General features: G+C 44.7%; 1 protein-coding gene across 1 annotated transcript in view; it reads left to right on the top strand.

Annotated features, from left to right (window-relative positions):
- The window catches only part of LOC115416606 (splicing factor U2AF 35 kDa subunit-like), a 34,049-nt gene extending 21,854 nt beyond the window's left edge, over nucleotides 1-12,195 (top strand). The window contains 5 exon segments of the mRNA XM_030130427.1: nucleotides 8,202-8,300; nucleotides 8,992-9,125; nucleotides 10,411-10,503; nucleotides 12,003-12,039; nucleotides 12,041-12,195. Of these exon segments, the coding sequence (XP_029986287.1) occupies nucleotides 8,202-8,300; nucleotides 8,992-9,125; nucleotides 10,411-10,503; nucleotides 12,003-12,039; nucleotides 12,041-12,112 (435 nt within the window). The 3' untranslated portion in view covers nucleotides 12,113-12,195.
- The last annotated feature ends 14,087 nt before the right edge of the window (nucleotides 12,196-26,282 follow it).

The raw sequence follows: 26,282 nt of genomic DNA, 5'->3' as shown, positions 1-26,282 counted from the left end.
ATCAGAGTCTGGACCAGAGCAGATGTCAGTTTGAGAACAGGAAGAGACAAACCAAGGAAAGGAGGTTTGGAAATTCTGTTACATTTGGAAAATTACAGGAATTTGAATAAACACCTTTTTCATATATATATATATATATATATATATATATATATATATATATATATATATATATATATATATATATATATATATATATACAGTACAGGCCAAAAGTTTGGACACACCTTCTCATTCTTTGCATTTTCTTTATTTTCATGACTATTTTCATTGTAGATTCTCACTGAAGGCATCAAAACTATGAATGAACACATGTGGAATTATGTACTTAACAAAAAAGTGTGAAATAACTGAAAACATCTCTTATATTCTAGTTTCTTCAAAGTATCCACCCTTAGCTCTGATGACTGTTCTGCACACTCTTGCCATTCTCTTGATGAGCTTCCAGAGGTAGTCACCTGAAATGGTTTCCTAACAGTCTTGAAGAAGTTCCCACAGATGCTTAGCACTTGTTGGTCCTTTTGCCTTCACTCTGCGGTCCAGCTCAACCAAACCATCTCGATCGGGTTCAGGTCCGGTGACTGTGGAGGCCAGGTCATCTGGCGCAGCACTCCATCACTCTCCTTCTTGGTCAAATATCCCTCACACAGCCTGGAGGTGTGTTTGGGGTCATTGTCCTGTTGAAACATAAATGATGGTCCAACTAAACGCAGACCGGATGGAATGGCATGTCACTTCAGGATGCTGTGGTAGCCATGCTGATTCAGGTTGCCTTCAATCTTGAATAAATCCCCGACAGCGTCACCAGCAAAGCACCCCCACACCATCACACCTCCCCCTCCATGCTTCACGGTGGGAACCAGGCATGTAGCATCCATCCGTTCACCTTTTCTGCGTCGCACAAAGACACGGCGGTTGGATCCAAAGATCTGAAATTTGGACTCATCAGACCAAAGCACAGATTTCCACTGGTCTAATGTCCATTCCTTGGGTTTCTTGGCCCAAATAAATCTCTTGTGTTTGTTGCCTCTCCTGAGCAGTGGTTTCCTAGCAGCTGTTTGACCATGAAGGCCTGATTCACGCAGTCTCCTCTTAACAGTTGTTGTAGAGATGTGTCTGCTGCTAGAGCTCTGTGTGGTATTCATCTGGTCTCTAATCTGAGCTGCTGTTAATTTGCGATTTCTGAGGCTGGTGACTCAGATGAACTTATCTTCAGCATCAGAGGTGACTCTTGGTCTTCCTTTCCTGGGGCGGTCCTCATGTGAGCCAGTTTCGTTGGAGCGCTTGATGGTTTTTGCGACTGCACTTGGGGACACATTCAAAGTTTTTGAAATGTTCTAGACTGACTGACCTTCATTTCTTAAAGTAATGATGGCCACTCGTTTGTCTTTACTTAGCTGATTGGTTCTCGCCATAATATGCATTCTAACAGGTGTCCAATAGGGCTGTCAGCTGTGCATCAACCTGACTTCTGCACAACACAACTGATGGTCCCAACCCCATCAATAAGGCAAGAAATTCCACTAAGTAACCCTGACAAGGCACAGCTATGAAGTGGAAACCATTTCAGGTGACTACCTCTGGAAGCTCATCAAGAGAATGCCAAGAGTGTGCAAGGCAGTCATCAGAGCTAAGGGTGGATACTTTGAAGAAACTAGAATATAAGAGATGTTTTCAGTTATTTCACACTTTTTTGTTAAGTACATAATTCCACATGTGTTCATTCATAGTTTTGATGCCTTCAGTGAGAATCTACAATGAAAATAGTCATGAAAATAAAGAAAATGTGAAGAATGAGAAGGTGTGTCCAAACTTTTGGCCTGTACTGTGTATATATATATATATATATATATATATATATACATATATGTATATATATATATAGAGAGAGAGAGATAGAATAGAGCAGGATCTGGGAAATAGTGCCAGAGGTAAATGGATATGACATGTGTAACACTGTCACATATGAACAACATTATTTCTCTCTCTCCCTCTATCTATCTGTCTATCTATCTATATCTATATACAGGGTGGGGAAGCAAAATTTACGATGAACATTTAGTTGTTTTTTCTCAGCAGACACTACGTCAGTTGTTTTGAACCCAAACATATACTGATGTCATAATCATACCTAACACTATTATCCATACCTTTGCACAAACTTTTGCCCATATGAGTAATCAGGAAAGCAAACGTCAAAGAGTGTGTGATTTGCTGAATGCACTCGTCACACCAAAGGAGATTTCAAAAATAGTTGGAGTGTCCATAAAGACTGTTTATAATGGAAAGAAGAGAATGACTATGAGCAAAACTATTACCAGAAAGTCTGGAAGATACTATTAAAGAAGAATGGGAGAAGTTGTCACCCCAATATTTGAGGAACACTTGCACAAGTTTCAGGAAGCGTGTGAAGGCAGTTATTGAGAAAGAAGGAGGACACATAGAATAAAAACATTTTCTATTATGGACATTTTCTTGTGGCAAATAAATTCTCATGACTTTCAATAAACTAATTGGTCATACACTGTCTTTCAATCCCTGCCTCAAAATATTGTACATTTTGCTTCCCCACCCTGCATATATATATATATATATATATATATATATATATATATATATTAAATTTATTATTTATTATTTTATTTATAATATATTAAATTTTGGTGGTGATTGGGGGTGGCGGTGGGGGGGGGGGGGTGGGGCGGCCAGATCAGTCTTTTTCTTGTTCAGCTTGTTTAGGTCTGAAAATGTCCCTGAGGACAGGACAGGCTAGGATTAACCATGGGTAAAGAAATGAAACTGACATGGTGTCCAAAGTGTTAATGCTGGAACCTGACAGTTTTGAGGAAAACCAGATGCATGTCCATTGGCCCCTCCCATTGGCCCCTCCCATGACCTTTGATTGGATTTAAACCCCACCCCTGCTTCGCTCAGTCCAGTTTTACCTTGGATTGTTTGCTCCTGCTCACTCATGCATGTAAACCTGTGGTCTGTAAATGTGGACGAATATCCACCAGTCCTCTACCTACAGACCACCACAGAAGACCAGTCCAAACACGATCAAACACACAACTGGGGCTGTTTCTCCAAATGTATTGTGTTTTTGGATGCACCCAGAAGAAACTTCAACAAAAATGACTGTGTGGGAAGTTCAGCAGGAGTCCTTCAAAACTAACAGACTGACCAGCACAGACTGCACCTCTGACAGGAGCAAAAAACAAAACAAAAAACATTCAAATAAAAACACTTTATCCTTAAGAGGACCAAGGGGGCGGAGCCTATCCAACTATGTTTCAGATGAAGGCGGGGTTTAGACACCACCAACACAGGGTTAGAACACACAGAACCAACACAAACACAGAGAACATATAGAACCGACACAAACACAGAGAACATATAGAACTGACACAAACACAGGGTTAGAACATACAGAACCGACACAGAGTTAGAACATACAGAACCAACACAGACACAGAGTTAGAACATACAGAACCAACACAAGCAGAGTTAGAACATACAGAACCAACACAAACACAGAGAACATATAGAACCGACACAAACACAGAGAACATATAGAACTGACACAAACACAGGGTTAGAACATACAGAACCGACACAGAGTTAGAACATACAGAACCAACACAGACACAGAGTTAGAACATACAGAACCAACACAAGCAGAGTTAGAACATACAGAACCAACACAAACACAGAGAACATATAGAACCGACACAAACACAGAGAACATATAGAACTGACACAAACACAGGGTTAGAACATACAGAACCGACACAGAGTTAGAACATACAGAACCAACACAGACACAGAGTTAGAACATACAGAACCAACACAAACAGAGTTAGAACATACAGAACCAACACAAACACAGGGTTAGAACATAAAGAGCCAATACAAACACAGAGTTAGAACATACAGAACCAACACAAACACAGAGTTAGAACATAAAGAACCAATACAAACACAGAGTTAGAACATACAGAACCAACACAAACACAGAGAACATATAGAACCAACACAAACGCAGAGAACATATAGAACTGACACAAACACAGGGTTAGAACATACAGAACCGACACAGACACAGAGTTAGAACATACAGAACCAACACAGACACAGAGTTAGAACATACAGAACCAACACAAACAGAGTTAGAACATACAGAACCAACACAGACACAGAGTTAGAACATACAGAACCAACACAAACACAGAGTTAGAACATACAGAATCAACACAAACAGAGTTAGAACATACAGAATCAACACAAACAGAGTTAGAACATACAGAACCAACACAGACAGAGTTAGAACATACAGAACCAACACAAGCAGAGTTAGAACATACAGAACCAACACAAACACAGAGAACATATAGAACCAACACAGACACAGAGAACATATAGAACTGACACAAACACAGGGTTAGAACATACAGAACCGACACAGACACAGAGTTAGAACATACAGAACCAACACAAACAGAGTTAGAACATACAGAACCAACACAGACACAGAGTTAGAACATACAGAACCAACACAAACACAGAGTTAGAACATACAGAACCAACACAAACACAGAGTTAGAACATAAAGAACCAATACAAACACAGAGTTAGAACATACAGAACCAACACAAACACAGAGAACATATAGAACCAACACAAACGCAGAGAACATATAGAACTGACACAAACATAGGGTTAGAACATACAGAACCGACACAGACACAGAGTTAGAACATACAGAACCAACACAGACACAGAGTTAGAACATACAGACCCAACACAAACAGAGTTAGAACATACAGAACCAACACAGACACAGAGTTAGAACATACAGAACCAACACAAACACAGAGTTAGAACATACAGAATCAACACAAACAGAGTTAGAACATACAGAACCAACACAGACAGAGTTAGAACATACAGAACCAACACAAGCAGAGTTAGAACATACAGAACCAACACAAACAGAGAACATATAGAACCAACACACAGAGAACATATAGAACTGACACAAACACAGGGTTAGAACATACAGAACCGACACAGACACAGAGTTAGAACATACAGAACCAACACAGACACAGAGTCAGAACATACAGAACCAACACAAACAGAGTTAGAACATACAGAACCAACACAGACACAGAGTTAGAACATACAGAACCAACACAAACACAGAGTTAGAACATACAGAATTAACACAAACAGAGTTAGAACATACAGAACCAACACAGACACAGAGTTAGAACATACAGAACCAACACAAACAGAGTTAGAACATACAGAACCAACACAGACACAGAGTTAGAACATACAGAACCAATACAAACACAGAGTTAGAACATTCAGAACCAACACAAACAGGGTTAGAACATACAGAACCAACACAAACACAGAGAACATATAGAACCGACACAAACACAGGGTTAGAATATACAGAACCAACACAAGCAGAGTTAGAACATACAGAACCAACACAAACACAGAGTTAGAACATACAGAACCAACACAGACACAGGGTTAGAACATACAGAACCAACACAGACACAGAGTTAGAACATACAGAACCAACACAGACACAGGGTTAGAACATATAGGACCAACACAGACACAGAGTTAGAACATACAGAACCAACACAAACACAGAGTTAGAACATACAGAACCAACACAAACACAGAGTTAGAACATACAGAACCAACACAGACACAGAGTTAGAACATACAGAACCAACACAGACACAGAGTTAGAACATACAGAACCAACACAAACAGAGTTAGAACATACAGAACCAACACAAACACAGGGTTAGAACATACAGAACCAACACAAACACAGAGTTAGAACATACAGAACCAACACAGACACAGAGTTAGAACATACAGAACCAACACAAACAGAATTAGAACATACAGAACCAACACAAACACAGAGTTAGAACATACAGAACCAACACAAACAGAGTTAGAACATACAGAACCAACACAAACACAGAGTTAGAACATACAGAACCAACACAAACACAGTTAGAACATACAGAACCAACACAAACACAGAGTTAGAACATACAGAACCAACACAGACACAGAGTTAGAACGTACAGAACCAACACAAACACAGAGTTAGAACATATAGAACATACAGAACCAACACAAACACAGAGTTAGAACATACAGAACCAACACAGACACAGAGTTAGAACATACAGAACCAACACAGACAGAGTTAGAACATACAGAACCAACACAAACACAGAGTTAGAACATACAGAACCAACACAGACACAGAGTTAGAACATACAGAACCAACACAGACAGAGTTAGAACATACAGAACCAACACAAACACAGAGTTAGAACATACAGAACCAACACAGACACAGAGTTAGAACATACAGAACCAACACAAACAGAATTAGAACATACAGAACCAACACAAACACAGAGTTAGAACATACAGAACCAACACAAACAGAGTTAGAACATACAGAACCAACACAAACACAGAGTTAGAACATACAGAACCAACACAAACACAGTTAGAACATACAGAACCAACACAAACACAGAGTTAGAACATACAGAACCAACACAGACACAGAGTTAGAACGTACAGAACCAACACAAACACAGAGTTAGAACATATAGAACATACAGAACCAACACAAACACAGAGTTAGAACATACAGAACCAACACAGACACAGAGTTAGAACATACAGAACCAACACAAACACAGAGTTAGAACATACAGAACCAACACAGACACAGAGTTAGAACATACAGAACCAACACAAACAGAGTTAGAACATACAGAACCAACACAAACACAGGGTTAGAACATACAGAACCAACACAGACAGAGTTAGAACATACAGAACCAACACAAACACAGGGTTAGAACATACAGAACCAACACAGACACAGAGTTAGAACATACAGAACCAACACAAACAGAGTTAGAACATACAGAACCAACACAAACACAGAGTTAGAACATACAGAACCAACACAAACACAGTTAGAACATACAGAACCAACACAAACACAGAGTTAGAACATACAGAACCAACACAGACACAGAGTTAGAACGTACAGAACCAACACAAACACAGAGTTAGAACATACAGAACCAACACAAACAGAATTAGAACATACAGAACCAACACAAACACAGAGTTAGAACATACAGAACCAACACAAACAGAGTTAGAACATACAGAACCAACACAAACACAGAGTTAGAACATACAGAACCAACACAAACACAGTTAGAACATACAGAACCAACACAAACACAGAGTTAGAACATACAGAACCAACACAGACACAGAGTTAGAACGTACAGAACCAACACAAACACAGAGTTAGAACATATAGAACATACAGAACCAACACAAACACAGAGTTAGAACATACAGAACCAACACAGACACAGAGTTAGAACATACAGAACCAACACAAACACAGAGTTAGAACATACAGAACCAACACAGACACAGAGTTAGAACATACAGAACCAACACAAACAGAGTTAGAACATACAGAACCAACACAAACACAGGGTTAGAACATACAGAACCAACACAGACAGAGTTAGAACATACAGAACCAACACAAACACAGAGTTAGAACATACAGAACCAACACAAACAGAGTTAGAACATACAGAACCAACACAAACACAGAGTTAGAACATACAGAACCAACACAAACACAGTTAGAACATACAGAACCAACACAAACACAGAGTTAGAACATACAGAACCAACACAGGCACAGAGTTAGAACGTACAGAACCAACACAAACACAGAGTTAGAACATATAGAACATACAGAACCAACACAGACACAGAGTTAGAACATACAGAACCAACACAAACACAGAGTTAGAACATACAGAACCAACACAGACACAGAGTTAGAACATACAGAACCAACACAAACAGAGTTAGAACATACAGAACCAACACAAACACAGGGTTAGAACATACAGAACCAACACAGACAGAGTTAGAACATACAGAACCAACACAAACACAGGGTTAGAACATACAGAACCAACACAAACACAGAGTTAGAACATACAGAACCAACACAGACACAGAGTTAGAACATACAGAACCTCAGTGTCAGGAACCGCTCTGATTGGCTCATGCTCTTCTTCTTTTCTTCACAGGAAGTCTTCACAGAAATGGAGGAGAAGTACGGAGAGGTGGAGGAGATGAACGTATGCGATAACTTAGGTGACCATCTTGTCGGCAATGTCTATGTTAAGGTTGGTGATGATACGGTCTAAACGTTGGAGTCCATGTGATTATGAGTGTGTCCAAAGTCAGATACTGTGAAACACAGGGTTCCCTCGGGGTCTGAAAAGTCTGGAATTTACAAATCTGCTCTGAGCGCCTTAAAAAAGTCTTTGAAGGTGTTTCATATGGTCTGGTAGGTCTTCAGTTCTGTGGGCGTAAACCTGTTGAGTTTACATGTGTCCGTTAAGAACGTCAGTCAACTCAGTTCCAAACCCACGATTTAGATGGAAATTAGGAACCGGTTATATACTTGCTGAAGTTCCCTTTGGCAAAGCGGATTAGTTCAGCGCAACAGTGCAGCCAGACCACCATTCTGCTGTTACGATACTGGACAAGACACGCCACGAAAAAGAAATCAGGAACCAGTTAAAGCGAAATTTTCAGCCCTGGTGAGAACTGACTCTGAACGTCACAAACCAAGGAGTTGGACGAAATTAATGCGTTTTCCTAAAGTCAAGGAGTCACCGAGTTTTGTCAGTGTGGCTGCGAAACAGGCTGTGAAACGTTTATTAAAGTGAGTTTTAACCCTTAAAGTCTTCCATGTCCTCTGTCCAAACCTGTGAGTACGTAGAAAACAGAGGTGTGGGGTTGAAACGGTCCTTTGGGTGGAATCGCGTCTTTCCGTCTTCAGATCGTCTTCTCTTTTCTGCTCGTCTGTAGTTTCGTCGTGAGGAAGACGCAGAGAAAGCGGTGATGGACCTGAACAACCGCTGGTTCAACGCCCAACCCATCCACGCAGAGCTGTCGCCAGTCACCGACTTCAGGGAAGCGTGCTGCCGCCAGTACGAGATGGGGTGAGTAGGACCGCAAAAGACCAGAAAAAAACGCAAAAGACCAGAAAAGACTGCAAAAGACCACAAAAAAGATCACAGAAGACCGGAAAAAAACACAAAAGACCAGAAAAGACCACAAAAAAGACCGCAAAAGACCACAAAAAAGACCGCAAAAGACCAAAGACCGCAAAAGACCAAAGACTGCAAAAGACCACAAAAAGACCGCAAAAGACCACAAAAAGACCGCAAAAGACCAAAGACCGCAAAAGACCAAAGACTGCAAAAGACCACAAAAAGACCGCAAAAGACCACAAAAAGACCGCAAAAGACCAAAGACCGCAAAAGACCAAAGACCGCAAAAGACCAAAGACTGCAAAAGACCACAAAAAGACCGCAAAAGACCACAAAAAGACCGCAAAAGACCAAAGACCGCAAAAGACCAAAGACTGCAAAAGACCACAAAAAGACCGCAAAAGACCACAAAAAGACCGCAAAAGACCAAAGACCGCAAAAGACCAAAGACTGCAAAAGACCACTAAAAAGATCGCAAAAGACCAAAGAAGACCGCAAAGACCACAAAAAAGACTGCAAAAGACCAGGAAAAAACGCAAAAAAGATGAGAAAAGACCGGAAAAGACTGCAAAAGACCTCAAAAAAGACCACAAAAGACTGGAAAGAAAACCACCAATGATGCAAAACACATAACGGCATTTCTGTCAGATTAAAGACCCAAATGTCCCCCTTTAACCCTTACAGACCCAAATGTCCCCCTTTAACCCTTACAGACCCAAACGTCCACCTTTAACCCTTACAGACCCAAACGTCCCCCTTTAACCCTTACAGACCCAAACGTCCCCCTTTAACCCTTACAGACCCAAACGTCCCCCTTTAACCCTTACAGACCCAAACGTCCCCCTTTAACCCTTACAGACCCAAACGTCCCCCTTTAACCCTTACAGACCCAAACGTCCCCCTTTAACCCTTACAGACCCAAACGTCCCCCTTTAACCCTTACAGACCCAAACGTCCCCCTTTAACCCTTACAGACCCAAACGTCCCCCTTTAACCCTTACAGACCCAAACGTCCCCCTTTAACCCTTACAGACCCAAACGTCCCCCTTTAACCCTTACAGACCCAAACGTCCCCCTTTAACCCTTACAGACCCAAACGTCCCCCTTTAACCCTTACAGACCCAAACGTCCCCCTTTAACCCTTACAGACCCAAACGTCCACCTTTAACCCTTACAGACCCAAACGTCCCCCTTTAACCCTTAAACCCTTTAACCCTGCTCTCTCTCTCCTCAGGGAGTGCACCAGAGGAGGCTTCTGTAACTTCATGCACCTCAAACCCATTTCACGGGAACTTCGACGGGAGTTGTACGGCCGACGCAGGAAAAGGTGTGAACACGTCACATGCACTTGTGTGGTTTATTTCAGTGTCTGTTCTCCAGGTCCAACTGTAGAACCTGAACATGTGTGGGTGGGTGGGTGTTCAACACACACATGGAGGTGGTGGACTGTTTATTGAACAGGTATGGAAGTAAATCTGTGCCATCACATTTAAAATTACAAGACTGAATTTGTACCACTGAATTTTTTTGCACTGAAATTAAGTATCTGAATTTATTTTTTTTGCACTGAAATGAAATATCTGAATTGTTTGTCCCTGAATTCAACTATGTTCATAAATTTAAAATTCATAAAATTCAGATACTTAATTTCAGTGCAAGAAAAAAAAAAAAAAATCAGTGCTATAAATTCAATGGCTTTTACAATTCAGAATCTGATGACACAGATCTGCTTCCATAAACATGTATATTTTCAGTAGATCCTGGTAAACAGACGTCACTGTGCAGTGCATTGTGGGACGTAAACAGCGTCTGCCTCCATGTTGGACGGTCAGCTGAACCTACAGCTGTTCAGTCTGCAGTTGAAGCCAGTCCACATGTTCAGTTCAATAAAACAAAATGTACCGGATGAAGACAAACACAGAAAACAGTCCACGGCAATAATTGAAAATATGGATTCGTACGCAGCGCCTGCGAAAGAGCGGACCCAAACCCCGATGCCTTAGCACCAAGGTTCCAATAGTTTTACATTTTTCATTTTAGTTTACTTTGATTTAGTTTGGACTTTTTTTCTCTAATTCAGTTTGTTATAATTCATTTTTAGAGCAGGTTTGATAGTTTTTATTAGTTTTCATTATTTTCTAAATGCTTAGTTTTAGTTTAGTTTTAGTATTAATTTTAGTTTAGTTGTATCTTTTCTCTTATTTCGTATCAATCTGACATTGACAAAGACGGAAACGAAGGGAATTTTATCCATAATTTTTTTGTATTAGTTTTATAAACACACAATAGTTTCAGTTAGTTATCTTTTTTTTCTTTTAATTCTAGTTTTTATTTATTTCAGTTAACGAAAATGTTTTGTCAATTGTAGTTTTCATCATTTGTTAGTTTTCGTTAACGATAATAACCTCGGTGTTTACAAAACTAACTAAAACAAAAATTATGGATAAAATTCCCTTCATTTTCAGTTTTGTCAACATCAGATTGATGCAAAATCGATTTATTTTGCTCTAGCAATTTTAGCTAGCGGCACCATACGACACTTCACAGCCCCGTGTGGGCGGGGCCTCTGAACCCAGGCTGTGGTGGTGTGGGCGGGGCCTCTGAACCCAGGCTGTGGTGGTGTGGGCGGGGCCTCTGAACCCAGGCTGTCGTGTCTCCTTCCACAGTTTTTTTGTATTTTTTTGTCGGTTAAAGTCGTGGATGAACTGTTGAACGGATCCGTTTAAATTTTGTCGTAGCTTCACTTTTCTCGTCTTTTCACTGACGAAGCTCCTCCTTCTGTTTAAAGTTCGTAATGACGCTTTTTTTTTTTTTTTTTCTCATCAGGCACCGCTCTCGCTCACGTTCCAGGGAGCGCCGTTCCCCGCTCCAGGGATCGACGACGGGACCGCGAGCGGCGGCGGTCGAGGGACCGAGAACGTTCGGGAAGGTTCTAAACAAAGGCCGGACTGACCCGACGTCCCACCAACTACCCCCCCCCCCAGACCCCTGCAGTCATGACAGTTATTTTCTCTGTTTTTTTTTTGTTTTCTTTCTTTTTTTGGTGAATTGTTGGACGTGTTTTTCTTTTATTCACTTTTTTTAAGACGAGCTTGTGTCGCTTTCTCAATAAAACAGATTTGTAACTGCACTGGGACTGTTCGCATTCATGAAACCGCTCTGAGGGGCCGGCTGGTACTGTTTTTACCAACGTTTACAATGGTCCGGTCTGGTCCGGTCCGGTCTGGTCCGGTCTGGTCTAGTCTGATCTAGTCCAGTCTGGTCCTTGAGCTGCTGGACCTCCTCCTCCTGCAGGACCATCTGGACCTCCTGCTCCTCCTCCTCCTGCTCCCCCCCCCTCCTGCTCCTACTCCTGCCCCCCCCCCCTCCTCAACCCTCCTCCTCCTGCCCCTCCTCCTGCTCCTCCTTCCACCCCCCTCCTCCTCAACCCTCCTCCTCCTCCTGCCCCTCCTCCTGCTCCTCCCCCCCCCCCCCCTCCTCCTCAACCCTCCTCCTCCTGCTCCTCCTCCTCCTGCTCCCCCCCCCTCCTCCTCAACCCTCCTCCTCCTGCTCCCCCCCCCCCTCCTGCTCCTACTCCTGCTCCCCCCCCCCCCTCCTCCTCAACCCTCCTCCTGCTCCTCCTTCCACCCCCCTCCTCCTCAACCCTCCTCCTGCCCCTCCTCCTGCTCCTCCCCCCCCCCCCTCCTCCCCTCCTCCTGCTCCTCCCACTCCCCCCCTCCTCCTCAACCCTCCTCCTGCTCCTCCTCCTCCCCCCCCCCCCCCCCCCGCTCTCCTCCTCCTCCTGCTCCCCCCCCCTCCTCCTCAACCCTCCTCCTCCTGCTCCTCCTCCCCCCCCTCCTGCTCTCCTCCCCCCCACCCCCACCCCCCACCCCCGCTCTCCTCCTCCTCCTGCTCCTCCATCCTCACACACTGGAGACGTCATGTGACCTCCATGAAAACTGATGATGTCACTGAATCTGCATCGAGCAGGAAATGACAGCTGGAGTTCAGGTAATGGGGGCGTGGCCTGTGTGGTAATGGGGGCGTGGCCTGTGTGGTGACTCATTGACAGGTTGGTCTGCTCTAAACCAATGGGACGACGCAGATGCTGAGGTACATATGAACTTGTGTTTGATGGTTTTGGTCTCAGTTTTCTGATCAGAGTGAGACCTCCCACCTGTGTCTGCAGAAGGCTCAACATGAAACCACTGTAAAGGATCTTTGTTTTTAAATACAGGGCTTTAACAGCAGCTTTGAATGGAAGGAAATCTGTGTCGTCAGAATGTGAATTATAAAAGCCATTGGATTTATAACACTGGTTTTTTTTGCACTGAAATTAAGTATCCAAATTTTTTACATCTGATTTTTTTTTTTTTCATAAATTTATAAACACAGTTGAATTCACACACAATCAACATACTTAATTTTGGTGCAAAAACACTCAGAACTACAAATTCGATGTCTTTTGTAATTCAGGACCTGATGGCCCAGACTGACCTCCATACACAGGTGTGGTGGACTTCAGATGGAAGTGGTTCAGGTGTCAGGTCACAGGCTCACTCTTCATCCAGATCCAGACCAGGCCCAGGTGGACCGTCCTCACAGGGTCCGTACTGTCCTCAGGTCAGTCACAGCTTTTGTTCTAACGCCCTGTTTCTACCCTGGGGTCGGTGCCCCAGTGGGGTCGGTGCCCCAGTGGGGTCGGTGCCCCCAGTGGGGTCGGTGCCCCAGTGGGGTCGGTGCCCCCAGTGGGGTCGGTGCCCCAGTGGGGTCGGTACCCCAGTGGGGTCGGTGCCCCAGTGGGGTCGGTGCCCCAGTGGGGTCGGTGCCCCAGTGGGGTCGGTGCCCCCAGTGGGGTCGGTGCCCCAGTGGGGTCGGTACCCCAGTGGGGTCGGTGCCCCAGTGGGGTCGGTGCCCCAGTGGGGTCGGTGCCCCAGTGGGGTCGGTGCCCCAGTGGGGTCGGTGCCCCAGTGGGGTCGCCTGGAAGTTCTAATAACTGATAAAAAAACCAGTTCCTCCAGTGTAAAAGGCTGGCTGTTCTGCTGGGGGCTCTGGAGCTGAACCTCTGGATCGGACCCTCTGTCCTCCTCAGGTCAGTTTAACCCCGTCAACACTGGTCTCACATGTTTGTGCTACAAGACTGGATCAGTTTGACCCGGACCGGACCGGACCGGACCACAGCTGACAAAGGGGACTGGATGCAGTTCATGCAGTGTTTCTATGTGGGGTCGCCTGGAAGTTCTGGTAATTGATAAAAAAAATTAAAACTTACAAATAAAACATGTCGATTATATAAACTAACTGTTGTATAAAATGAACCTTTATTTGAAACATGTTATAACAAACTATTAGACGATCAAAAACAAATGAATTTTAGCCAAAATAAAAAGTCTCTGTTCTGAATGTGTGGGTTCGCCTGAAATGTGTGATGTTCAAATGGAGTCAGGAAGAAAAAAAAAAAACAGGTTGAAACCAGTGAACGAACGGATGTCAGCAAAGCCCACCTGAGCATGAGTCCCACCTGAACAGGAAAGGGAGTCTGACAGCTGTCTAACACCAGGAGCTGCTTTATTTGTGTAGGGTTAGTTCTGTTCTATTCAGTCCAGTGGTCCCAACCCTTTTCTGTTCCTGAACACATTTGTTTGTTTGTTTGTTTGTTTGTTTGTTTGTTTACTAGGGCCAGTGCCGGTTCCTGAACCTGTCCGACTGCAGCAGCAGTGCTCATGTCCGTCTGTGGTCCCAGGACAGCGGACAGATGACAGAAACATAAAACCTCCTAAAACCAAACCGAACACAGTGGGGACGCTCTGCTGTCGCTCCCAGTCTGGTTTTCCTTCACTCACTGTTTCAGCTGTGATCTGAAGGAGGCAGAGGACTGGGAGTCTGCTCTGTTTACTGGTAAACTGGTCCAGTAGTCAGTCCCACTGACTGACAGCGGAGTCTGTCCAATAGCAGTGCACCTGTGTGGCCCCTCCCACTGACAGAGCGGGATTGGATAAAATCTGTCCAGGGAGGAGGGGCCAGTCCATGCAAGACCTTAAATATCAGGTAAGCATTTTTAACATTCACAAAATTATTAAAATTAAGAACCTTATATTTATCTAAAACAATGCAGTGGTGGAAATGAAACGGTTTTATCAAATATTTGTGTGGCTTTTTTAACCCTTTCATTCACCAACAACAAGAACCTTTGTCAAGAGTTTTTTTTCCTGAGTGTTTTTATTCCTCTTTAGGCATAAAAAAAACCAATACAATTGAAATTTTTTATTATTATTATTATTTTTTTTTTTTTATGAACCTGTTTGTCATGGAGTTACAAACACGTCCACTCAGCCGGACACCACGGGTTTAATTTCTGAAGCAAAGAAACATGTAATTAAAACCCATCATCAGAAAGACACAGACTGTGTGGAAGCTGCTCATTCATTCATTCATTCATTTGTTTGTTTGTTCGTTCATTCATTCATTTGTTTGTTCATTCATTCATTCATTCATTCATTTGTTCATTCATTAGTTTTTGTTTATTTAGAGCATTTACAGAATACATGCAAATTAAAAATTCCAGAATCATTCGTCTACTCTGGAAAAGGAGTTGGAAGAAGAACACCTGTGGACCCAAACCCACAGATCATCTGCTGTTTTCTCTCTTTTGAACTCACTCTAATACTAGTGCTGACTTCATGGAGATAAGATGCAAAAAAAAAAACAAAAAAACAACTTTTTGATTAAGAAAACTGTTAATTATAGTCGAATAACAATTCGCAGCTGATTTAAAACCTGTTGGTGCAGACCAGGTTTATCTAGAACAGCAGTTCCAGTTCTGGTCTGAGTGGACAGGGATTATTATGGGATGGTGCATTAGTGTCCACTGTGTTGGCTGATCTGGAACTGAAACAACAAACCCATGAATATACAAGAGAACAGCTGCAGAAGAACTGACCACTGGACTGACCACTGGACTGACCACTGTGCATGAAAGGGTTAAAGGGGATCCTATGGGTGTGAGTGTGGTTCCAGCAGAAGTTCACCAGGATTCAGTATGAGTGACAGTCATGGACAGGACAGGCGTGTGAGGGTCTGGGGGGTCAGGTGGTTCCAGAGGGTCTCTGTTCAAATGCACCGTCTTCTTCTGTGGTGTTATGTGTAGTTTAAGTGTTAATGTTGGGTCTAAGGCTAACCCCAGGTACTTTTAACATCACACATTCAAAACACAGACATTTATTTCATAAAATTCATTTGTTTTTCATCATGTAACAGTTTACTATAATATGTAGCAAATAAACATTAAGTTTAATTAACATGTAGACTGGATAATGTACATTTTTATTGGTAAGTTTTCATTTTTTATCTATTACTAGAAATTCCAGGCGACCCCACATGAGGTCCTGACTCCAGGGCTGAAGCCGTGTGCTTTCAGGGTTTCATCTGCTCATTCAGCTGGTTATGGTTCACCAGTGACAGCGATGCCAGCTCCATCTAATGACTGCTGCACAGGTTCTTCCTTAACGACCTTTTCAGCCTTAATTACCATTGAATTAGACTGTGTGGAACTGAACATAAAAACAGACAGCCCCTATCTACTCAGTAAAACTGAGACAACACAGGACAAGTGTTCTGAGTCACATGTGACTCTGGTGTTGAGTAAACGTGAACGACATGAAGCCTCTAATGGTCATCCACTCATATGAGGAGGTCTGAATGTGAAACAACATGGGATTCATTCAAAACTAAACACAAACACTGAGTTGATACGAAAAAGATAAACTTCTAAATATGTAATTAGTATTTATTAGTCATGTGACGTTCACGAACAAATCGAATCTTTTGAACGGCTCTTTGAAATGAACGATGGGAACCGACTCTTTGTAAAGAGCCGTTCATTTTTTTTTTAAGGAGGGAGTGTGTGACGGTCAGTTCACCTCCAGACTGTTCTAGTTCTGACAGCGTCCTCCAGTTCAGCTGTTTCAATAATTACAGTCATTCATCTGTGTTGTTTGTGCAGCTTTTCCGTCTGTTTCCACACATTTATTGTTCTGGTTTTGAGGAGAATCAAATGTTCTTTCATCAGAAACTGTTTTCTTTTCTTCTTCATTTTACTTCGACAGACTAGTCCACAGAACGGACTGGGATGGTTCTGCTCCAGTTCCATCATCTGTCTACTGTCATGGCTTTAACCCACACATTTGAACTAACCATTCTGTTTTATGGTGAGATAATATTAACCAAACACCTTTAAAATGGAATGTCAGTCATCACATGTGGCCTGTTTAGTTTTCAAACACTGGTGTTTGAAAAGAATGAAAAAAACAGAACAGAGCCAGTCTGTGAACGACTCTTTTCAGTGAACGACTCTTTTCAGTGAACGACTCCTGAGTGAACGACTCCCTTCACAGAACCAACAGTCCCAGCACTAGTCTTTATAAAAAATGGATTTAATTTTACATTTCAGTGATATATAATTGAGCAATAATCGTATACACTGATCAGTGCATTAATTTGAATTTAATCAAAGTAAATAATTTGATCTAAACATTCTTTTATCTTAGGAATGACTGCACTTTAACAAATGTACCTATGCTCGACTTAAAGAACTCAAAGAAACATGTTCACACGAATATTTAGGAGTAAATCTGACAGCTGGGACGTCATTTACATTAAATGAAGTAAAGTGACGTCAGATGAACTGTTCAGGTCTGGTTCAACTGTGGCTCTGACTCACACTGAGAGTCAACACACACACACACACACACACACACACACACACACGTACTCCAGATTCACACCAACACCACAACCTGCTGAACCCTGCACAGAAAAAAGCAACATGACCAGTACCCACAATGCACTGCAGTAAACCTGTCCCAGTGTGCCCATGCTGACCTGTCCAGCTGTTTCCTCTTAGTCCGTGGACCAGATCAGATGTGGGTCCAGTCCAGGTGTCTCATAGGTAACAGGTCCATGTGTGTGGTCCCCATGTTGTTCTGATCACCTTCTGCAGTCGCAGCTAAATGATGTTTTCAGCTGTTAAAGCCCCCCCCCACTGAAAAAGTACTGGTGCCTATGTTGGTATTGGTCCTGATTAAGGACATGTTTGAGTGTTTTATATGAACATGTTTGGTATCGTTTTAAAGGGGACACTCTGGGCGTTCATTCCAGCTCTTTTGTGAATACTTTCGACCAGGACAGTAGACACTGGAGCTCTTCAAACTTTTAGTCACACAATTTTTCCTACCATTTTCACCTAAATCATCTCTTTTCTTTTCGTCCTGTGGCATCAGGAAACATCAGAGATTCAAAATACAAACACTGTAATACTGGCAGGACTCTGAGGATTCAGGAAATGTAGAATTTACCCAGATTATCTCATTGTGGGGGGGTGATTTTCAGCCGAATGTCAGGCAGACCGTTATTCTAAGAAAGCAGAACAAACAGTAAGATGAGGCTTCTGATCCTGTCAGCTGACATGGCGGCTGCGTGTTAGTGACGCATGTAGCGTCGCATTGTGTAATAATGATGCAGTATGTAATAATGTAATACTTTTTCACCTCATTGTGTAACAACACCACACTTTGTAATTAAATGCCCCATTTTGTAATAAAATTTTTGAACGCATTTTAGAACAAGAAAAGCACTCGGAGAGCGCAGACCTCCGCCAAGACAGATTGAGCCCCCCCACCCACCTGATAACCACCAAAATGTAATCATTTCTTCCTTGTGCCAGTATCAACATTTCCTGAAAATTTCATGGAAATCCGTTCATAACTTTTTGAGTTATCTTGCTAACAAACAAACAAACAAACACACAAACAAACAAACAAACAAACAAACAAACAAACAAACACACAAAGCGAAGTGACCACAATACCTCCTGGCAGAGGTAATAAACTTTGCCACATTTTGTAATAACTTATCACATATTGCATCAGTTATTACAAAATGCGTGTCATACCCGCAGCCAGACATTAGTCTGGTTTTATCTGTCTTTTATGTTTTGTTTGTCATTTCCTGTTTTATTTTGTTAAGTTTCCCCTCATGTGTCTTGTCTGTCGTCTTTACTTCCTGTTCCCTGTTCTCCCTGACCTCTTAAGATAAGATAAGATAAGATAAGATAAGATAAGATAAGATAAGATATTCCTTTATTGATCCCACAATGGGGAAATTCACAGTGTTAACAGCAGCATAGAAACATACACACAACATGCACATACACGTAAGAGCAGTCATATAAATTTGAATAAAAAAGTGTTTAAAAAGGATAGTGCAAATATGGTTTGGTATGATGTAGTGCAATGGTTAGAATATAAATATATATGTATATATATATATATATATAAATACAGATTTGAGTATATACAGCATAGATGGAATGCAGTGAAGGTTGTTCTTCCTCCACATATGTGGTGATCTTCTGGGAGCAGGACTGACTGTTCAGTCTGACAGCAGAAGGAAGGACCTGCGGTATCTGTCCTTCGTACAGCGTGGGTGAAGAAGCTGCTCACTGATGGAGCTTCCCAGGCTCTTCCAGTCTCATGTAGGGGGTGGGACACATTGTCCATGACTGACGACAGCTTCGCTGTCATTCTTCTGTCCCCCACCACCTCCACTGGATGGAGACTGCAGCCTAGAACCGAACCGGCTTTCTTCACCAGTTTGTTCAGTCTCTTCCTCTCTGCTGCCGTGATGCTGCTGCTCCAGCAGACCACACTGTAGAAGATGGCAGATGCTACTACAGAGTTGTAAAAGGTCCTCAGGAGAGCTTCCTGCACTCTGAAGGACCTCAGTCTCCGCAGTAGGTGGAGTCTGCTTTGGCCCTTCTTGAAAAGAGCCTGGGTGTTGGCAGCCCAGTCCAGGTTCTGGTTCAGGTGAACACCCAGGTACTTGTAAGAGTCCACTGTCTCAATGTCTGTACCCTGGATGTTCACTGGGGAGGGAGGGGTGGCCTTTTGCCGGCGAAAGTCCACCACCAGCGCCTTTGTTTTCCAGCATTAATCTGGAGGCAGTTCCGCTGGTACCAGGCCACAAAGTTCTGGTTCAGTTCTCTGTACTCATTTTCGTCTCCATTGTTGATGAGACCGACAATGGCTGAGTCGTCTGAGAACTTTTGCAGGTGGCAGTTTGTTGTGTGGTGTGTGAAGTCTGCTGCATAGATGGTGAACAGGAGAGGGGCCAGGACAGTCCCCTGTGGAGCCCCCGTGCTGCAGACCACAGTGTCAGACTCACAGCCTTTTGTCCTCACAAACTGTGGCCTGTTGGTTAAGAAATCTACGAGCCATGGTGTCAGTTGTTGGCTCACTCCTGCATGGTCCAGTTTGTCCTTCAGCAGAGCTGGCTGGATGGTGTTGAAAGCACTGGAGAAATCATAGAACATGATTCTCACAGTGCTTCCAGGCCTCTCCAGGTGACACAGGGATCTCTGCGTGAGGAAGATGACGGCGTCCTCAACCCCGATGTTAGGCTGGTAGGTGAACTGCAGTGGGTCTGCAGTTGAGCAGACCCAATCTTACCTGATTACCTGTCTCCGCCCTGATTTGCTCCACCTGTGTCTAGTTGTCTTCCCTCCCTTTTGTGTATTTAAACCCTGTCTCTTCCCTCAGTCAGACGCCAGTTTGTAACTCTTGTAGTTCTTACCAGCGTTTTGACCTCATCTGTTCGTTTGTCTGCCTGTTGTGACCCTTTTTGGATTCCTCGGTTTTTTGCCTACTGCCTGCTCCCTGTCGGTTTTTGTCTGCCTCATCTGATACCTGGTTTCGATCTTCTCGCCCTGACTTTCTGGTACGTGAGTATTTGTCCAGCCCTTATGTCCTGTTGCCTGAGTGATAGCCTGCCTGTGCATGACCTGTTTCCGTCCCTGACCTCCCTCTGCTTTTCCCCAGTCGGGGAAAATACCCCAAACGCCGCTCGGGGAGACGGGCTGCCGCCCTCGAACCGGAGGACGAATCAGAGGAGGATATCTCCCACCTTTATCCTCAAGATTCTGTCATTATTATTATTCTTTCACCTGTGTGGGAATAATAAATCTTTTGAACCTTATTTTTGTGTCCGAGTTCCTGCATTTGGATTCAGTGTTTGTACTAACGCCTTCACAGTACAAACTGGCCACAAAATGAATCCAGCAGAACTCACACAGGTCAAGGAGGCTATCCAGTCCCAGGGGCACAGGCTGGGTGGACATGACCAGGCTCTCCACACCCTCCTCGACAAAATGAACCAGCTCACTACTCAGGTCACCCAACTCACCAGTACCCAAGCTGCGGCTGCAGCTGCGTCAGGCGAGAATCGGGCCGCTATCCCGCCAGTTCGTGACTCGGTTGAACCGAACATTCCGGCGCCATCTAAATATTCTGGTAATCCTGACACTTGTCGAGATTTTTTCACCCAGCTCCAGTTAATTTTTGATTCCCAGCCCGTTTGATTGATTTATTTATTTATTTAGCCAACTTAGTCTGTGCAGTACTATTCACCCGATGTCCCCTTTCCCCACTCCCCTCCGGGGGAGTGGCTACTTTTTCAGTTGTAACCACTTGGGAGCCAATGATGGCAGGATCTGCGCTGACCCATCTGTGTCCTGCCCTGTCCTGTGTCCTGACCCCCTCCCCCACCTGTCTGGATGGACGTCCTCGGCCTCACCACTGTGGATGGGCCTCCTCGCCCCTGCCTGTCTCATCCAGCGGGATGGACCCCCCATGTGTCCACCCTACTGCATCCTTGCAGACTAGAACTACATCTGCAAATGGACGTCCATCAGTCCTGGTGCATCTATAGCCTGTCCGTCCATGGGAGTGGATCTCTCCTTCACTGTGGTTCTCCCCGAGGTTTCTCCCTTTTCCCACTGGGTTTTGAGTTTTTCCTTGCCGAGAAGGAGGGTCTAAGGACGGGGGATGCCCTGGACATGACTCATTTTCTTGCTGTTCATTTGACTGTTGTTTACTCTAACTGCCTCTGTAAAGCCCTTTGAGATAACCTTGTTGTGATATTGGGCTATACAAATAAAGTTGAATTGAATTGAATTGAATTGATTTGCTAAAGACTCTGTTAAGATTGCCTATGTGGTCAGCCTGTTGGAGGGTCCTCCTTTAAGCTATTTCATTGCTCTTTTTGAGCAAGAATCCCCTGCTGTTCAGTCTTTTTCGGCCCTTGTATCAGAACTTAAGAGAGTATATGACCACCCGGTCCGGAGCCAATTTGCTGGTCATCAGCTCATGAGGCTTAGACAGGGAGATAAGACCATCAGGCAGTATGTGAGCGCCTTTCGTTCCCTAGCAGTAGAATCAGGGTGGAACAACCAGGCCCTGATCACTGCCTTTTTGACCGGCCTTAATCGTTCTGTTGGTCGGGAGATGGCGCTTCGCCAACAGCTTCACTCCCTAGACGACGTCATCACCGAGGCTATCCGGGTCGCTGATCAAGAATCAGTGTGGCAGTCAGAGGAACCTGAGGTCCGCACTCCGACTAGTAAGGGACCAGGTCGTGAGGTGGTTCGTCTCCCGGTTGCTGAGACCGGCAGTAATAAGGAGGAGCCAATGCAACTGGGCCGGGCTCACATCTCAGCTGAAGAACGCCGACGACGTATGGTTGAAGGTCTCTGTCTATACTGCGGACAAGGAGGGCACAGAGTCAGCACCTGTACTCTAAGACCGGATGCTAAGACAGGTGAGGGGTCGCTACTGAGCCGAACTGTTTGTCTGTCCACTGTCACTCGTCCGTTTCCTGTGGTTCTTCTGTGCTCTGATTCTCTGTCTCTCCAGCACCCCGTCCTGATCGATTCCGGTTCCGACGCTAATCTTATGGACCAGAACCTGGTACAAAGGTTGGGACTCAGCTCTACTCCGATCCAGCGTCCGCTAGAAGCTCGAGCCCTGGATGATCACGTGATCTGCAGGATAACCCACTGTACCGAGCCGGTCGCTGTGCAGTTCATGGACGGACACACTGAGAACATTAGTTTTCATATTTATAACTCTGACACTCAGCCACTAATTCTGGGTTATCCTTGGTTGCAGAAACACGAACCCTTTATTGACTGGGGCACGGGGGAGGTTTATTCTTGGGGTAAAGACTGTGGATCTTGTTGCAAGTTTGTTAAGTTACCTGTTTGTCCTCCCAAGATGCCTCAGATCTCCGTGGCCCCGGTTAGTGTTCCTCAGGAGGAGGATAAGGACTTCCCTGCACTGGAAAAGGTTCCCCTATGTTATCATGACCTAAAGGAGGTATTCAGTAAGTCTAAGGCTACGGCCCTACCTCCTCATCGTTCGTATGATTGTTCCATTGATTTACGACCTGGTACTTCTCCTCCTAAAGGGAGGTTATATTCTCTGTCTGGTCCAGAGAATCTAGCCATGAAAAAGTACATAGATGAGTCCCTGGCAGCTGGGTTAATTCGGCCCTGTTCGTCGCCTGCAGGAGCAGGCTTCTTTTTTGTAGATAAGAAGGATAAGTCGCTAAGGCCATGCATAGACTACCGGGGGCTTAATGACATTACTATCCGTAACAGATATCCTTTGCCGCTGATGTCCTCAGCCTTTGAACTGTTACATGGGGCCAAGATTTTCTCCAAACTAGACCTTCGCAATGCTTACCACTTAGTCAGAATCAGAGAAGGAGATGAGTGGAAGACGGCGTTCAACACCCCCAGTGGCCACTACGAGTACCTGGTAATGCCTTTTGGCCTCACCAACGCCCCTGCTGTCTTCCAGGCCCTTGTTAATGACGTGCTCAGGGATATGCTAAATGTGTTTGTGTTTGTCTATCTGGACGACATTCTGATTTTTTCCCCAGACGAGGAGACGCACATTCAACATGTTCGCCAGGTGCTTCAAAGATTACTCGCCAACCAACTATTCGTCAAGGCAGAAAAATGCGAGTTCCACCAGCCTACGGTTTCCTTTCTGGGTTTCATCATTTCAGAGGGAAGTGTCCAGATGGATCCTGAGAAGGTTAGTGCGGTGAGGGAGTGGCCCACTCCTGTTTCCCGGAAGGATGTTCAGAGGTTTCTTGGCTTCGCTAACTTCTATAGAAAGTTTATCCGGGGGTTCAGCAGTGTGGCTGCCCCCCTGCATTCTCTCACCTCTTCCAAGTCTGTATTCAGGTGGAGTCCCGAGGCTGATAAAGCATTTAACCGCCTGAAGGGGGCGTTCTCCACCGCTCCTGTCCTGTCCGTCCCTGACCCAGCTCTGCAGTTTGTGGTGGAAGTCGATGCCTCTGATTTGGGTGTCGGGGCTGTCATATCTCAACGCTCTCCTGCTGACAGTAGGCTCCACCCCTGCGCCTACTTGTCTAAGAGACTGTCGCCAGCGGAGAGGAACTATGACATTGGAAATCGTGAGTTGTTGGCCATCAAGGTGGCGTTGGAAGAATGGCGGCATTGGCTGGAGGGGACGGATGTGCCGTTTCTCATCTGGACTGACCATAAGAACCTTGAATATCTGCGATCAGCTAAACGCCTCAACTCCCGTCAGGCCAGGTGGGCTCTGTTTTTCACTCGCTTCAATTTCACCCTTTCCTACCGTCCTGGCTCCAAGAATGGGAAGCCGGACGCTCTCTCCAGAGTGTTTTCTCCTGACACGTCTATCTCTGAACCTGAAACTATTCTACCCAGTTCCTGTATGGTGGGGGCTTTTCAGTGGGGTGTTGAGAAGTTGGTTATGGAGGCCCTTAATGACTGTGAGATTCCGGATGGCGTACCGCCAGACCGCCTGTTTGTCCCTCCTCACCTCCGCCCCCAGGTGATCCAGTGGGGCCACGCATCCAAGATGGCGTGCCATCCCGGGGTGAAGAGGACTCTGTTTGTGCTGAAGCAACGTTTTTGGTGGACAGCCATGGAGAAGGACGTCGCCGAATACGTGGCCGCCTGTCCTATATGTGCCGTCAATAAAGTCTCCAATAAGGCTCCCATGGGGGAGCTGCGGCCGTTGCCTGTCCCTAAAAGGCCCTGGTCGGACATTGCTCTGGACTTCGTGACTGGTTTGCCCTTGTCCAACGGTAACACGGTTGTTCTTTCTGTAGTGGATAGGTTCTCTAAGATGGTGCATTTTATTCCCCTACCTAAACTTCCCTCAGCTAAGGAAACAGCAGAGGCGCTGCTTCTTCATGTTTTTCGCATACATGGTTTCCCTCGAGACGTGGTCTCCGATAGAGGGCCCCAGTTCATTGCTAGTTTTTGGAAAGCCTTTTGTTCTCTCGTTGGTGCTTCTGTCAGTTTGTCTTCTGGTTTTCACCCACAGACCAACGGCCAAACGGAAAGGCTTAATCAGGTCCTGGAGGTGGGACTCCGTGTGTTGGCCTCTCAAAACCCCGCCTCCTGGAGCCGTCATCTGGTGTGGGTCACAACTCGCTTCCCAGTGCTTCTTCGGGTTTATCACCATTTCACGTGGTGTATGGTTATCAGCCGCCCTTGTTCCCTTCACTAGAGAAGGAGGTGGGCGTGCCTTCGGCCTTGGCTCTGATCCACAGATGCAAGAGGACCTGGACTCGAGCTCGACAGGCCCTGTTAAAGGCTTCTAGCCGTTACAAGACCTCGGCGGATTCCCATAGAAGCCCCGCTTCCGTTTACCATCCAGACCAGCGGGTTTGGCTGTCGGCCAAACACCTGCCCCTTCGCATTGAGAGTCACAAGTTGGCACCCAGGTTTGTAGGTCCATTTCCTATCTCGAAAGTTATTAATCCTGTTTCTGTACGCCTAAAACTGCCAAGGTCTATGAGGATCCATCCCACTTTTCATGTGAGCCAAATCAAACCGGTGAAAGAGAGCCACCTGGTCCTGCCCACCCAACCTCCACCTCCTCCACGGATGATTGATGGGGATCCAGCTTACACGGTCCGACGACTAATGGCAGCTCGTCGGCGGGGGAGAGGGTTCCAGTACCTCGTGGATTGGGAGGGTTATGGACCTGAGGAACGTTCCTGGGTGCCGGCTTCCCGTATTCTGGACCCGGACCTGATACGACAGTTCCATCGCAGTCATCCTGATGTCCCTGGTCCGTCTGGTGCCGTCCCTAGGAGGGGGGGTACTGTCATACCCGCAGCCAGACGTTAGTCTGGTTTTGTCTGTCTTTTATGTTTTGTTTGTCACTTCCTGTTTTATTTTGTTAAGTTTCCCCTCATGTGTCTTGTCTGTCGTCTTTACTTCCT

Source organism: Sphaeramia orbicularis, unplaced genomic scaffold (assembly GCF_902148855.1).
Source record: "Sphaeramia orbicularis unplaced genomic scaffold, fSphaOr1.1, whole genome shotgun sequence".
Taxonomy (NCBI): Eukaryota; Metazoa; Chordata; class Actinopteri; order Kurtiformes; family Apogonidae; genus Sphaeramia; species Sphaeramia orbicularis.
This window is presented reverse-complemented; position numbering and strand designations above follow the sequence as displayed.